The sequence below is a fragment of the Centruroides vittatus genome, unplaced genomic scaffold (assembly GCF_030686945.1).
Source record: "Centruroides vittatus isolate TY-2023 unplaced genomic scaffold, ASM3068694v2 contig_401, whole genome shotgun sequence".
NCBI lineage: Eukaryota > Metazoa > Arthropoda > Arachnida > Scorpiones > Buthidae > Centruroides > Centruroides vittatus.
The window spans coordinates 1,266,099-1,281,870 of NW_027122216.1; the positions used below are offsets into that span (position 1 = coordinate 1,266,099).

At 27.6% G+C, this 15,772-nt stretch overlaps 1 protein-coding gene across 1 annotated transcript in view; it reads right to left on the reverse strand.

The window, feature by feature from the left end:
- The window catches only part of LOC136976553 (protein FAM151B-like), a 28,799-nt gene extending 14,146 nt beyond the window's left edge, over nucleotides 1–14,653 (reverse strand). The window contains exons 1-2 of the mRNA XM_067271885.1: nucleotides 14,240–14,653; nucleotides 5,414–5,544 (exon numbers count right to left, since the gene is read on the reverse strand). Of these exons, the coding sequence (XP_067127986.1) occupies nucleotides 5,414–5,522 (109 nt within the window). The 5' untranslated portion in view covers nucleotides 5,523–5,544; nucleotides 14,240–14,653. The remainder of the gene's footprint in view (nucleotides 1–5,413; nucleotides 5,545–14,239) is intronic.
- Nucleotides 14,654–15,772: the final 1,119 nt, after the last annotated feature.

Here is a 15,772-nt window from a genome sequence, read left to right on the forward strand (position 1 = left end):
TCAGGTTAGTAATTAGTAACAAAAAATGTTAAAATATTTGTTTCGTCTTTCTTAAATAAATAAAGTTTTATTTTAAGGAAAAAAAATTATATTTTTTTGAGATAAAATGCTTCCAGTACCAAATAGAATATATTGTAATTCAAATATATTTGAATCACAGTACAAATTTAAATAATATAAATAAGACTTATTTATTCTTTTCCTTAATATTCAAATTTGTAAAATTACATTTCATAAAGTATTGAGCAACACCTAAAGACAGTTTTCCTCATCTTTCTTAATTATTGGGGTGTGTCAACATTTTTCATCTTCATTGCAAGAGTTAAGTTTTTTTGACATTCAAACACCTTTCAGAACTTGTCTTATACGAGAGAGCAACAAAATCATATGCCATAACAAAAACATATTCCAAAATTTAATAATATTTAAATTATCATTGTTTCTCTTCTGTCTCTATGTAAGAATAGATTCACAGTGGTTCCCACAGACTCCCTTCTCATAGCAAAAACCCCATGAACCCCAAGTGAAATAACTCTATACAACTGCATTATAGCAAAATTTCAAATTTAACTTTGATGTCTTGAATGGTAAATGGTGACATAAAAATAAAATATAAATAAAACATTTTTATATTTAAAGTAGTATTTATTCAAATTATAAATTTTTGTTTTAAAATAAAAAAGCACATTATTTTTTAATGAGGTGAGTGAATCTAATGGAATGATATGAGATTATTTATGTTTGACTCAATGTTTGTGAGTAACATTCGTAAGTCTCCATGAGGACTAATTTCCAGTCAATTTCTTTTTTTCATGATGAGGTTCATAACTGCACTAAATCCACATTCTACTAAACAGAAAGACGAGAAAGCAATCAGCAGCTCCTGTACAGTGGCCCATAATGCAGGATATAAAATTGGTATCTGTTTTTGTAACCAGAATTTGTGGTATCCTTGTTCAAACATTGGTTTCAGTTCCTCATTTGTGGATAATTCAATAAGTTCCTCCTGTATTAGTATTGCTTCATCTGAGTTTGTGGGTCTACTTGCAAAAGGGTCAAACATCCAATCAGGGATGCCCAAGTAAAGATTATCTTCAAATCTTTGGCTGAGGTCAGAATGAAGAGCCGTTAAGTGTTGACAATAAACTAGCAAATCATCATCTCGTTTTTGCAATCTTGAAAGATTTGGAAACAGAGTATTCTCCTCTCCCCAAGTTTTGTTTTTATAAAAAAAGTTTTGCAACAAACGCAGATATTATATTTTTAGTTTAGATTAAATTTAATTGATCACCTTGTAACTTCAAATTGGTTTCATTAAATCTGGCAAATAAGTCAGCCATATATGCTATGTCATTTTTTGAATTAATTAAATTGAGCCGCAAATCATTGTCTTTGCTGTCCAAGAATTCCAACACTGAATCAAAGCGTGCATAAAATCAATTCAAACATGCACGTTTAGATAACCAACAAACTTCCGTGTTAAGTAGTAAACAATTATAATTTCATTTTCATCATTTTCTAAACAAAGTTGAGCAAATAATCTCTCATTTAAGGCATTCCTTTTGATTTTATTAACTGCCCGAATGTATCTAGTGAGCCATGCAAGCGTTCAACTAAGGTTTTTGGCAGCTGAATGGTGTCGGTGAATGACACAATGTACAGATAATATATTCAGTTTAGCTTGTTTCAAGTATGCCAGAAAGCCTTGGTGTCATCCTACCATTGCCAGAGCACTGTCAGTAGCAACAGAGAGGTTATTACTCAAGGGTACATCTTTTGCATCGAAAAATATTTTTAATTCATTAAATATTGTTTCACCTTTTGTATCAGTTTCCAAACATTTGGCTAATAACAATTCTTGGGAAATATTCTCATCTGTTACAAATCTTACATAAAGGTAATGCTTCGTTTCCTGGCAAAGTTGCCTCGTCAAGCTGTATAGAGAATTCAGATGTTTTTAAGTACTCACATAAAGAATTTTCTGGAATACATAAAATGTTAAGGCATTTTATTAATATATAAATTATATATTTATAAATAAATAGACTCCCCTCCTGAAAAATGAGTTCGCACCACATGTGCAGAGTGAATTCATTTTTTCAGGAGGGGGTGACAACTTATCGGAGTGTGGGACAGCAAAAGTATGTCGACTTATCCAGTGGTGATGAGTTAAACGGTATCGAGTAAACTGGAGTTTTTTAACATTAATGCCTGTGTAAGTCGGCCAAAACCACAGAAAACTGACTACTTAACCAATGGTGTCAAGTTATCCGGGTGACAACTTATGTGGAGTCAACTGTATTATAGAAATTCAACATGGAAACCATATGTAATATGGTAGATATCACATATGGTTCCAACACTAATGTTCAATAATTTCTTCAGGTTTCTGGGTATCCCAAATATGATAGTTGTTTGTTGATATTTCCATTTGTGTGAAATTTCATTTTGTCACTGAAAATAATGTGGTTTAAAAAAGCATCATATTGTTGAAACTACAAAACTAAAAAACAACCTTTGAGATTTTCTCTTCCCAATGAGATGTATATGAAAATGATATCATTTGTTGTCTGTGTGTAATAAATTTTTCAAAGTATTACAAGACTTTATAAAAACCCTATATAGCCCAAAGAGAAAAATGTGTTTAGTTTAAAAATACTTGACTAAAATTTATTTTTTAAATATATTGTTCTATAACCTTTTGAAAGTTAACATAAATAGATAATATATTAAGTATTAAAAACAACGGAAATGTTAGTGACTAGAAACTTGATGGATCTTAAGAATATAAATGTTCTCAAGCACGTTTGCAAGTTTCTTCACATGCATGTACATGAATTGCATTTCAAAGCATTTATGCAATTCATAATTTAAATATAACGTTATCAAAAAATATTTTTGATAACATTATATTTAAATTATGAATAAAATAAATATTCTGCACTCTTAGAACCTATAACCGCTGTGATATAGAAAAATAAAAATTAAAGGATGTTGATGAATATTAATTTAATATTAAAAATGAATATTAATAAAAAGCCATTATTTATCCACACAAGCTGTCAGCCATTGTGGATAACCCACCTCAGAAATCTCTGGCTACATCCCTATATACAGTATTGATTAATTATAAATTTATTATAATTTAAGCATTTTTCAGTTTAATAGAAAAGTTAAAAAAAAATTAAAGTAATATTTTAATCAAAATAATTCTTGACAGAATAAGATTGAAAAAATATCTTATAATTATAAAATTCATAATGGCATGTAATTATGTTTTAATATTAATAAAAATTAATTTTTACAAATTATAGAAATACAAAAATTAATAATAATTTATTATTATTTAAATACAATATACGTAAATTACACATGATTAATTTTTAGGTTTTTTAGATTTATTTGGTTATGTACTGTACATGGGCAATCTGTCAAGGGGAATGACCCTCCAGGAGGTCTTTTAAGGAAAACTGGTGCCTATTTAGGTGTTACTAATATGAATAAAACCCACAGAGCCACAGAATCAGCCTGTTGTGAGGTACAAACCCATGATCAACTATCAGTGTTAAGTGGTTTTATCCACTTGGCCACTAGTAGTCACAATTAATTTATTATTAAAAAAAAATGAGTTTCAATGCTTTCACATATTCACATATATTTATATCAACAGAAATACCAAAATACTTAAACAAGTAATTACATAATCAGAAGAAAGAAATTATTTAAATAATGAAATTCATACAATTGTAAAAAGTAAACCAAAAAAATTTTATTTGAAAAACATTTTTGACTTTGTACAAATCATTGTTACACTAAAACATTAAAAATATATAGAAATACAAATTTTAAACAAACAGAATAAGAAGAAGAATTTTTAATGTATTAGAGCTGATGATAACTTGTGCAAAGGCAAAACTGCTTCTCAAATAAAAGCAAATTTTTCAGTTTTCCTTAATTAGTAGGTGTAAGAATTTCATTAAATATGCTATGTATATAAGAACATTATGATATAGAAATATTTTTTCCATATGTTGTTACAAGGAAGAGAAATTGGAAATTATTACAGTTTATCTTAATATATGATGCTTATTTTATATATTAAATATTGATATTTATTAACAATTTATATGTTCATTTCCTTTTGAAAAAGATTTTGAGATGATGAGAATGTCAGATTTCTGGAGTCAGTACTAATTACCTATTAATAACAACAAAACAGAATCAAAATCTGTCTTATTTACAACTGTTTCATAAATTTGTTTTCAAAAATGTGAAGAATGAAAATTATGTAATATTGAAAACACCAATAGTTTAAAAAGTTTAAATATAAAAAGCATTCATAATGATGTAAAAACATAGTATGGAATTCACACAACACACTTGAGAGAAAAAGAATAAGTCAACAAAAAACAGTGTTATAGGGCTTTATTTTAATTCCTTTGCTAGCACTTTTGATATTAATATAAATATCATCATCAGACAACTGAAATGGAAGACTTTTTCCAAACAAAACTTTTGAAGTACAGAATTGAACAATGTTAATCGAATAGAATACAAACTTTAAACATAAAATTTTTTTGAGAACATATTTGTTTGGAAAAAGTCTTCCATTTCAGTTGCCTGATGACGATATTTATATTAATATCGAAAGCGCTAGCAAAAGAATTAAAATAAAGCCCTTTAATGCCAGTTTTTGTTGACTTATTCTTTTTCTCTCAAGCATTCATAATGAATAAAAGAAAACACATTTTCATTACAGGTTTGACTTTTTTTTTTTCTGTTTATTACATATTTGTTAATTTTCTTCCTATCTATTTAATAAATTGAGATGTATTTAACTAATTTTATTCATTACTTTGTATTAATAAATTTGAAAAAATAGTAATAAAAAATTAAACAAGTAAATTGTTTTGGTTTTTATACAATTTTACTACAAAGATTAATATCAGTTAGAAAGTTTTTTTTAAGATTTTTATTATGATATGAAATTTGTATCTTAATACTTTTAAATATCAGTATTCAATTTTGAATGTCAATATTTTTAAATATTGATAGTCAAAATTTTACTTCGAATGTGAATTAATAATAAAATCAAAAGTATTACTAAATTAAATGCAAATATTTTGTTCAATATTTTAAAAATGTTTTTACTTCAATGTAGTCCCTAAGTTGAATTCGAACATACTTGGTATTCAACTTTGTATTTACATAGTACTGAAATTTGTAATTTACCAAATCAAAAATTATTACAATTGTAATTTGATAATTATTTATTTGCAACAGTTTCAATATTATAATGATACCATTATAAAAAAGCTTTATATACTTTTCATTTAAATGCATAAATAAATTGAGTAAGTAAACATGTTCTTTCAAGAAATATGATTGTAATTATATATGCATAAAAAGTTACCTCTGAGAGCAGCATCTAATTTTGCTTTACTATTAACTGCATGAGCCCAAGTCACTCTAAGACCATCTCCTTCAACATCTGGAAAATATTCTATAAGGCTGAAAGGCATGTCATATGCACAGGAATTATTCCTATTAAAAAAGTTTTAATGCATTAAAATAAATAAACAACAAAATTTATCTTTTTATAAAGAGTATGTAAATTTTTTACATTAATGTTAATTTATTTAGAGACTTATATTTGATGCATCACTGTAAATCATTGTAAATTTTATTTTTAAAAAAATTAAAAAATAAACTTGAAGTTATTATAAAATTAGCTTACTGCCATGCAGTAAAGTCTATCAATAAAAAAAAATTCTCTGTATTTTTCCAGTCTAATAAATACAAAACAGGATGTTTCTAGACAGATAGCTTCCTTAAATTTAAATATTCTGATGTCTGCTAGACCAGGTGACAGCAAAACAGGTTGTTGTTTACCAAATGTAGTACACCTAGGTGACTGGTACAACATTACTAAGAGAAAGTCACTTCCCAGTCACTGTTTTTCTTACATTACATAATATATTTATAGTGTAAGTCTTACATCTCAAGTTTGTATTAATATTTTATCTGCTTCACTGAAATCAATAAATTTCAAGAAATGTTTGCCTTATTATTACATAAGAAAATAAAAAATTTGTAAATTTGAATAATTTAATTTTATCAATGTTAAAGTTATTTTATTTTATTCATGTATAAAATTATTTTGATTCATTAAATAAAAAAAAATTAATAAAAAGATAATGGCAAAATAAAAAAAAATATTAGTAATTATTTCTACACTTATCACAAAACAATGGAAATATAATAATAATAATTCCTTACACTACTTTCATATGCAAATAAATGAGAGAATACAAACCAGTCCGAAAACTATTCCTAGATTACCGGTCAATGACATACAATTAACATTAAAGATAACAACAAGGCTATAGTTTATATAATTATTTCTTTGAAACTTTCATAGAGACTTCTAACTGAAAATACCACATACTATGATGTTTTGCAAACATTTAAATTTAGAAAATGATAAAATAAAACAAAAGCTAAGCTGAGTTGCTATAAAATGCAATGAAATATAATTGCATAACAAGTATAATGAAAATTATAAAAAAAGTAATTTCATACTTTAATTTCATACACAAAGAATGACTTTTTTGCTTAACTATGTATAATTATTATTGTATTAATAGAAGTATAAAAAAAATTTTTCAGTCATCTATTAAACCTAATTTTAATTATAACAGATATAAAATTAATTTATATTATAACAGATTAAAATTAAATGTGAAAATAAAGATAAATAATGCTAAATCATTCAATTTTCAACAAAATTTAAAAATATTTAAATTCTATATTTATTAAATATATATATATATATATTTTTTTTTTTCTTGGTAGTGAAGAAAGAGATTAAAGAATGCAGTTGAATAAAAAAATAGATTTATTTTTGACCACATTCTTTAATCTTTTTATTTTCTTACTCTTCTTGCACAGTGGTTTCTCTACTATATTTTTTTCTGATTCTAATTCATTTTCTATTGTTTTTTTAATAATCCAAATGAATATTTTATTAAAATTATATAAAAGTTAATTATAAAGTATCAAAAAATAAATTTAAAAAATATCTTTGCTGATTTGACAGATGAGTTTATGACAATGATCTTCATTTGATAGATCACAAATTTGAATGCTATTGCAGCCACAGGTTTTTGACTTTTATGAGTTTTAATAAGGATTGTAACTGATACACAAGAAAAAATGGATGCATTCCTGATTTGGGAAGAGAACTGTAGCCACTATGGTGTGGCATTGTTCTTATTATACATAGGTTGCTCCTAAGTTTTGCCTTCACATAGGTCGTGCAAAAGTTTTGTCTTACACATCATCTATTGGTCATAGCAAAATGAGCCTTTTTCCAATCAAAGCAGCATGAAAAATAGGTAAAGTCCAAAGCAAGTTCCTGTTTTCAGTACTTTCCCAGAAAGCATTGAGAAAATACCAGAAAATGGCAGTGTAGACGAAAACCAAATATTGGATGATTATCCATTACAACTTTTTACATAATCTCAGTAAAGATGAATGTTTTTCAGAAACTTTTTCTGTTTTCAGAGAACATTGTCCTTTCTTGAAAACCATTACACAATGGTATAAACAGTTTAAAAGTGGTAATTTTGATATGGAGGACAACCCATGCTCAGGTAGGCCAGCAGAAGCAGTGACATCAGAAAATATAGCTGCTGTAGAGAAACTTCTCAGTGAAGATAGGAGAATCACCTATAGGCAGATTCAGGAACTATTGAATATTAGTGCATCATCTATTTATGACTTTCTGCACAAGCACTTAGGATTAAGAAAGAATTGTTTGCTTTGGATGCCCCATTCATTGACAAAGGTGCAGAAATATAACAGAATAGAATGGTGTAAAAAAATGATTAAACAGTTTGATGCTGAGACATCCAAGAATTTTAGCAGCATTATAACGGGTGACAAGACCAAGCTATACTATTATGATGTGTCAACAAAATCTCAGAGCAAAGTTTGACTCTTTCAAGAAGCAACTCCAGTAGAGATCAAAAAATCACATTCAACAAAGAAATGAATGGTTGCTGCATTCTTTGTAAAATGTGGTATTGTGGAGAGGGTCATACTAGGAAAAAGCATACAGTCACTAGTTCCTGGTACACCCAAACATGTTTGCCAAAAGTCATTCAACAACTGAAGAACATCTGACCAGATCACAGCTTAACCACATGGTTCCTATACCATGATAACACTCCAGCACATAGGTCAAAGGATACAGTCACCTATTTGATCAAGTCTGGACTAACTGTTTTGGATCACCCTCCATACAGTCCAGATCATGCTCCCTGTGACTTTGGCTTATTTCCAGAAAACAAAAAAATGTCTCAAAGGAAGATGATTTTCCAATGACAATGAGCTTCTGGCAGTGTGGGATCAAAAGTGTGCTGATCCCTGAAATCAATTTTGGTTTATTTATTTATTTTAGAATTCTTGTTATTGTTTATTTTTATATTTTTGTATAATAATAATAATACATATACTAAAGCAATTTGAAATGGATCAAAAAAATTCCTATCAAAATAAAATTTTTGTTAGAATTAATAAGAAAAATTAAAAAAATCTTATTTATTATATAGTTTCTGATATTAAATAACATTTCTTCATTGTCACTTAGCATAAAATTATATAGTATATTATATTTTATTTGTTAAGAATCATCAAATGAATCCATGTATAGAATTTAAGTAAAAAGCTGCCTAAATATGACAGAATTAATGACCTACAAAACTGACCATTTATTCACCAATCAATTAACAGACACGACAAAATAGCAAGATTAACAGCCAAATCTTTATTAAAGAGAATGAAAGCATTTAATAATAAAATACAAATCAGGTACAGCTGAATATAACAAATATAAAATATAAGCTGAAATACACATATTAAGTGAAATCTTGCTTCAGTGAACATATTAATTAATATAAATTCCAAGAGTTTGGAAGGCATTTGGTGTCTTTGGCAGTCAGACATGACTGCCAAAGACACCAAATTTCTAACACCTAACTTCTGCTTATAAATCTGTAATGAGATTTATATACTCTTATTTGTTAGGTTCAGCAATATTTTATTTTTTATTTATTTTCTATTTGGCTATATTTATTAACATGTATACATTTTTTCAAGTGAGTTTATTAGCATAAGTATTTGAGATGCCTGTGTTATTTATTTATCCATTTGTATTCAAATTTTAATTTGAATTTTTGTGTTCCCAATTCCTTAGTTAGCTACTCGAACATTTAGTTCAAATTGTTCTATGCTATTCCCATTGTTGATCTATTAAACAGATTGAAAGTGTTTGGCAGTAAACTAATTTCACTGTTTTGGTGTGTTTATTAATTAGAATTAATGAACATCTAATTAGAACATATAGCAGTAATTAAAAAATAGAAAAGATGATGATAAAAGAAAAGTTTTGTATCTTTCACTAGGAAAATGGTTTTTCTGTTGTATTTTTGTCTTTATTTTCTATATATATTCTTGTGACTCTAATCTATACTAAAAATAAAATGTGACTAAAATTAAAATTTCTCAGTAAAATTTCACACAGAATAGTAATGCATGAATAAATATATGAATATGTTTGGTTACTACCACCAAAATATGATTTGTTAACATTTTTAAATTATTATAAAAATTATTTGTAAACTAATTTCATGAAAATGCAAGAAAACATTTTATTTTATAATTAATGAAAGCGTTTCTTGCTTGTGATCTAAGAATATTCATTAGGGACATCTTTATAGGGCTTATTAATTTAATCAAATCTTGTTGTCAAACAGCTGATGATAGATATATTTGCTAAAATACATTAGAAATTTTATTTCTGTGGTATTTCAGGTTGACTAATTCCAATAAAACATTTCTTATGTGAACGTTTGTTATTTTAGGCATACATTTTGAAAATATATGCCTAAAGTAAAAAGTTTTCTCATCATGATAAAAATTTTTTTTTTATGTTATTACATTATTTTTTAATAGAATTTGATGGTTTAACATATAAGTTTTATCAAAACAATTCTACTAATGTTCAAAATTTTTAATCATTTTTAACCTGTGCCCTTTTGTAGTCTCTAGTGCAGTCTGATAAAATATAAAATAGTCTAATATAGGCATAACTTATTAAACATTAGTTTTTCTTGATTTTTCAGATAAATTAACTTAAAAAAATTACCTTCAGAATACATGAATGTTTTTTATGCATATTTTCTGAACACAGATATTTATGTAATTTAGACTCATGACATGATTCTGAAATGGGATGTGGTTTTTCAATTTAAATAATTTCCCAATCTGGTTCTATCCCTATCTATTCCATATTTAGAAAGCCACAAATGATAAAAAAAAAAAAAATTCTGAAAGGATCAGTTTTTCACAACAGTTGTTTAATTAACTAGTCTTTCTGATATAATTATCATAGTTTAGTTAATGAGAGAAATACTTCATAAAAAATAAATTTTTTAACTTGATATCTAAATAATAATTATATTAGATAAATTTATAAAATCAATTATTATGTATATTGATTATTTCTAAGAATATTAAATAACTAACCAATCCAACTTGCTTATAGCACAGTCAAAGCATACTTGTTACCTAAAATATCTATTTAAATATCTACATGAAGTTGATCTATTATTTGCATTAATATATCTTAAACTTGTTTTTGATTCCTGCATTAGTTTCCTAAATCTAATGCAGGAATCAAAAACACAAAAATGTATACACAAAAGAGACACACAAAAAAGTATAAAGAATGATTTTGTATATATATATTTTTTAAATTGTGTTCATAATCATATAAAACATGAGTAATCCAATTATTTTCTTTTTTATAAAGATAACTGGAAAAATAATAAATAGTAAATTCAAATGAAAATGTCTGAAGAATAAACATATCATACACATACCATGAAATAATTATGTTAAACAGAAAACAAATATATAGAACCAATTACAGAAATGAGATTTAGTGTGGGTCATGACTTAGAATTCCTCATTTTTTTGGCAAATAGCTAACAACTATTAACTATTGTTGATCAGATAAACAAGCTATACTTTGGACTTGAACGGAAGTAGGTCTACATATTTCATTAAAATTAAATAATTTTAGAGTTATATGGTATATAAGGAGTTTATATGATTTCAATTACAAAATTCTCTTTTCTAGTAAATAATTCTTTTCTAATGATGGTGGTCAAAATATAAAAGAAAAATTTACTATCAAGTTTTCAACTTGTTTAAAATTAGAAAATTTCCAAGAATGAAGTTAAAACTTTTCCAAGAAATGCTAATTTTATTTTTATTGGGTTGTTCGGAAAGTTCGTAGCGATTTTTGATAGCCGACAGTTGAGACACCGATTGACGCGAAAATGATTAGAATTGTACAAACCAATGAATATTACGATAAATGACCTTGAGACGCGTCCGTTACAAAAAAACCGTTAAGATTATTCAAATAGCGTTTAATTTGGCTCATTGCAAAAATGGATGCGAACAACGTGCATTATCGACACTTGTTTCTTTTCTTTTTTCGTAAACGCAAAAATGCTGTACAAACAGCAAAAAAGATATGTGATGTTTATGGTGAGAGTGCTGTATCAGAATCAACTGTTCGAAAGTGGTTTGCAAAATTTAAAACGGGTAATTTCAGCCTTGAAGATGCTCCTCGCTCAGGAAGACCTCCTGTTATTGAAGAGGACCAAATCAAAGCATTATTGGATGAAAACCCTCATTACACAATTCGAGAGATTGCAGACATAGTGAAGTCATCAAACAGTACTGTATTTCAACATCTAAAGAAGCTCGGATACGTGAATCGTTATGACATTTGGATACCTCACGACTTAACGGAAAAAAACTTACTGGATCGCATCTCCATTTGTGATTCTCTTGAAAAACGAAATGAAAATGACCCTTTTTTGAAGCGTTTAGTGACAGGTGATGAAAAGTGGATCATTTATAACATCAGCCGAAAACGATCGTGGGGTAAGAAAAATGAATCACCATTAAAAATTCCAAAGGCCGGTCTTCATCCAAAGAAGGTCATGCTCACTGTCTGGTGGGATTGGAAAGGAATCCTGTACTATGAGCTGCTTCCACAGAATCAAACAATTGATTCTGATAAGTATTGTTCCCAATTGGATAAGCTGAACATGGCAATTAAAGAAAAACGTCCGGAACTGGCCAATAGAAAAGGCATTGTGTTTCACCAAGATAATGCCAGACCTCACACGTCTTTACGAACACGCCAAAAATTATTGGAACTAGGCTGGGATGTTTTACCCCACCCCCTTACTCACCCGACCTTGCCCCGTCGGACTACCATTTGTTCCGTTCTCTACAAAATTCCCTTCATGATAAAAACTTTGATAGTTTGGAAGCTTGCAAAAACCACGTGGATCAGTTTTTCGCGGAAAAAACTGGAAAGTTCTACGAAGAGGGTATCATGAAGCTGCCCCATAGATGGCAACACGTCATTAAAAACAATGGCGCATACATAGTGGAATAAAAGTATATTTTTAGTATTAAAACAATTTCTTTTATTTCTCTTAAAAATCGCTACGAACTTTCCGAACAACCCAATATATGTGAACAAATTGTAAAAGTTAAAATGCTATTCAAATGAAATACATGATTTTGTCTTCTGTTTACATTAATTTTATTGAATTTTAAAGAAAAACAGAGCTGCAAAAATTATACCTATAAACTAACTTATAATTCCATTAAAGAAACTACATCAGGCAAAAATTTTTAAAATATTCAATCTCTATAACATAGTTTCTATTTTCTTAAATTACAACTTGTCTCATAAATAAAATTGGCAAGATTTTATTTCTGTCAAGTATTATTAGCACCTCGATAAACCGTAGACCTCTCTTTAGAAAGAAAATAATAATGATAATAATAATAAAACCAAAAAGAATTATAAAGTCCAGAAGCAAGCCTCTAAAGTTTGTTTCCTACATGCCAAATGGCAGAAACTGATGATAATTTAAAAACAATTGGAACAATAACCTAAAACAAAATCTAAGATTATAGTTTTCTTCTGTACAAGAGGAGACTAAAAACTTTATATATTGTGAAGCATATTACCAACACAAAATTGGCCGCATTTAGCAGACCCAACGGTTCCGGTGCTGTCGAGTTCTTTTCTGCCAAATGCCCTTCATGGTAACACCGTTTTGGAATGCATTTGGTAACTTGACATCGCATTTAGTAGCATCTTCCATTTATGCTACCCAAAACCGACCAACAATGGCTGCTTTTTGTTCCAATCTCACTCACGCATACGTAAAAGCTACCAATTGAAACACCTTTGCTCAGTTACAACCATAGAGTCTGCCGAACACGGCCATCATTTGACGTAGTGTTGCTACCTTTATAAAATCGCTGGCCTGGACAGCAGGTCAGGTTTGTTTGAACAGAAGTTCCTGATGCATGCGCAATGTCATTTTACAATGCGAAGAATAACGTGCATGCTGGTTCTAAATCAGTTACAGTTAGGGATAGGGACTTGCGTAGGAGTAACATACAAGCAATAAAAAAAAAGAAAAAAAGTCAAGAGGCAGGTTGGCGTCACACGTCAGCATAAACAGAGTAACATGGCAAAATGGAAGATGAGTTTCAGTGAGTGTGAGGTCTTTCATTGTTTAAATGGTGTAAATTTATAACAATATTTTCAAGAACTTTGTTTCATCGTAATTTCACAATTTCTACGAAATTCCCGAACAAAATTAATAGTTCATCCGGACAGTCCAGGAGAAAACCAGACGGGTGGTAATACTAATTTGACGACATACAATATTAGATGTCTAGGGTCAGTGTAGCACGTTATATCATAGTAATTGATAGCCACAAAGTATATGAAATTTATCTTTAAGAAATTTATGAAATTGAACAGTGTAGAAAATGCACAGCATATTTGATAAATGAAAACATAATATTTTATCTTTAATACTTGTAACTTTTATCATAATAAAACCAACTTCTCGCACAATCCCTGGGAAGGATAAATCAACACACTAAAAACATTTTTTATATCCCAGTAGCTATTCGTACTGGGATATAAAAAAGGTTTTTAGTTTGTTATCGAACTGTTAGTTTGTTATCGTCCTAATAAATATACAATCAAAGCATTTATGAATTACATAATTATAAGCATATATTTAAACATTTTAGAAATAAAAAAAATAATAATTACCTGTTAACATCCACTCCAATAAATAATTTAAAGATTCTTTCATTTATTCGCAACTGTTTAATCACAGTTTAGGTAGAAATATCACTTTTCATTTTGGAAAACTTGCATAAAACATAAAAGTTCGTTCTGTACTTCGATGGACCAGAAATCATTTTTTGCACAATCTAAGAATGTGGACAGTTCTTTTTCTAAAATTATATTTAACCAGTATTTATTTTATAATTTCTTACATTTTGATGATTCTAGTTTAAATTACTAACGCTATAAACGTTATTTATTTACGAAAATGAATCTCGAAACTCAAAAAGAAAACAAAACAAAAGTAGAGCCAGACGACAATTACGAGAATCCGTTGACGGCGCGCATAATACTAACGACTGCGCTCGAACAAATGCAATGGAATAATACAGTAGATGGAGCCATCATTCATTCTAACACGTGATCGACTTTCCTGTTTTCTTTATTTAGTCGAAAATCTAAGTAAACAGGATATTAATAAAATTCTAATAGGGAAAATTTAAAATATATATTGCAAAATTGAAAATATTTTAAATTTAAATTTGCCGTTTATGTATACCGTATATATATTTTCATTGTTTGTTTATTTGGAACACTATATTATAACATTTACAATTTAAATTCAAATTTATTTTATTAATAATATTTATTACATTGAAATATGTTTAAATATCCTTTAATCTTGCTATATTGCCTATGCGTGGTTTTGACATTGAAACTGTTCGTTTTCGTTTAGTTTTATTTTAATTATATTCGGGAGTTTTCTATCCTATTGAAAAATATTCAAGAAATTATCATATTAAATTTTGTCTTTCTGAAGCTCAAATTACAGTACAATTCATAGGGACTTCATCAGAGAAACATTTCCAAAATAAAACAAAAAATATATTTTTAGTTAATTTTTTGAATTTAATACAATAATAGTTTATTCTTAAAGTATTCAATTTATTTATTTTTGATTTTTTTAATAACAAATTCAAAAAACTGGCCGATTGAATATATAAATAATTATTGTAGAGATTCTTGGTGACGTCATTTGTGTTTTTGGACAGATTTTTTGTGTTATACGATGAATGACAATACACAAATATCGCATGATGTTAATTGAATAATGTATTATTTTTATATTTAAAAAATTTCAAAAGAAAGAAATATAGATTAAGGTTTTTTTTTAAATAGTGAAAAAAAAATGTTTTTATTTGTTTTATCAATTATATTCATATATTTTTGTGGTTTTCTGAGAGAGATAGTGTTCAGGACCAATCCCATTTTTTCAGTTTTCAGCCCCTGGATATTTATGTTAGATAATTTAGTTAATTTCTGGCTCCTAACTAGTTCTAAAAGTTTTAAATATATATATAATACTAAGAGAATATTTTTAATAATATACAGTATTTACATTATTTGAGAAATTTTAATTTTAAAAGCTAAAATACAAATTTTAAAATGAAATTTTTTTTAGTATTACAGCTTAATCAAAGAAATACTGGATACAGTTTTCCTAAATTACATTCT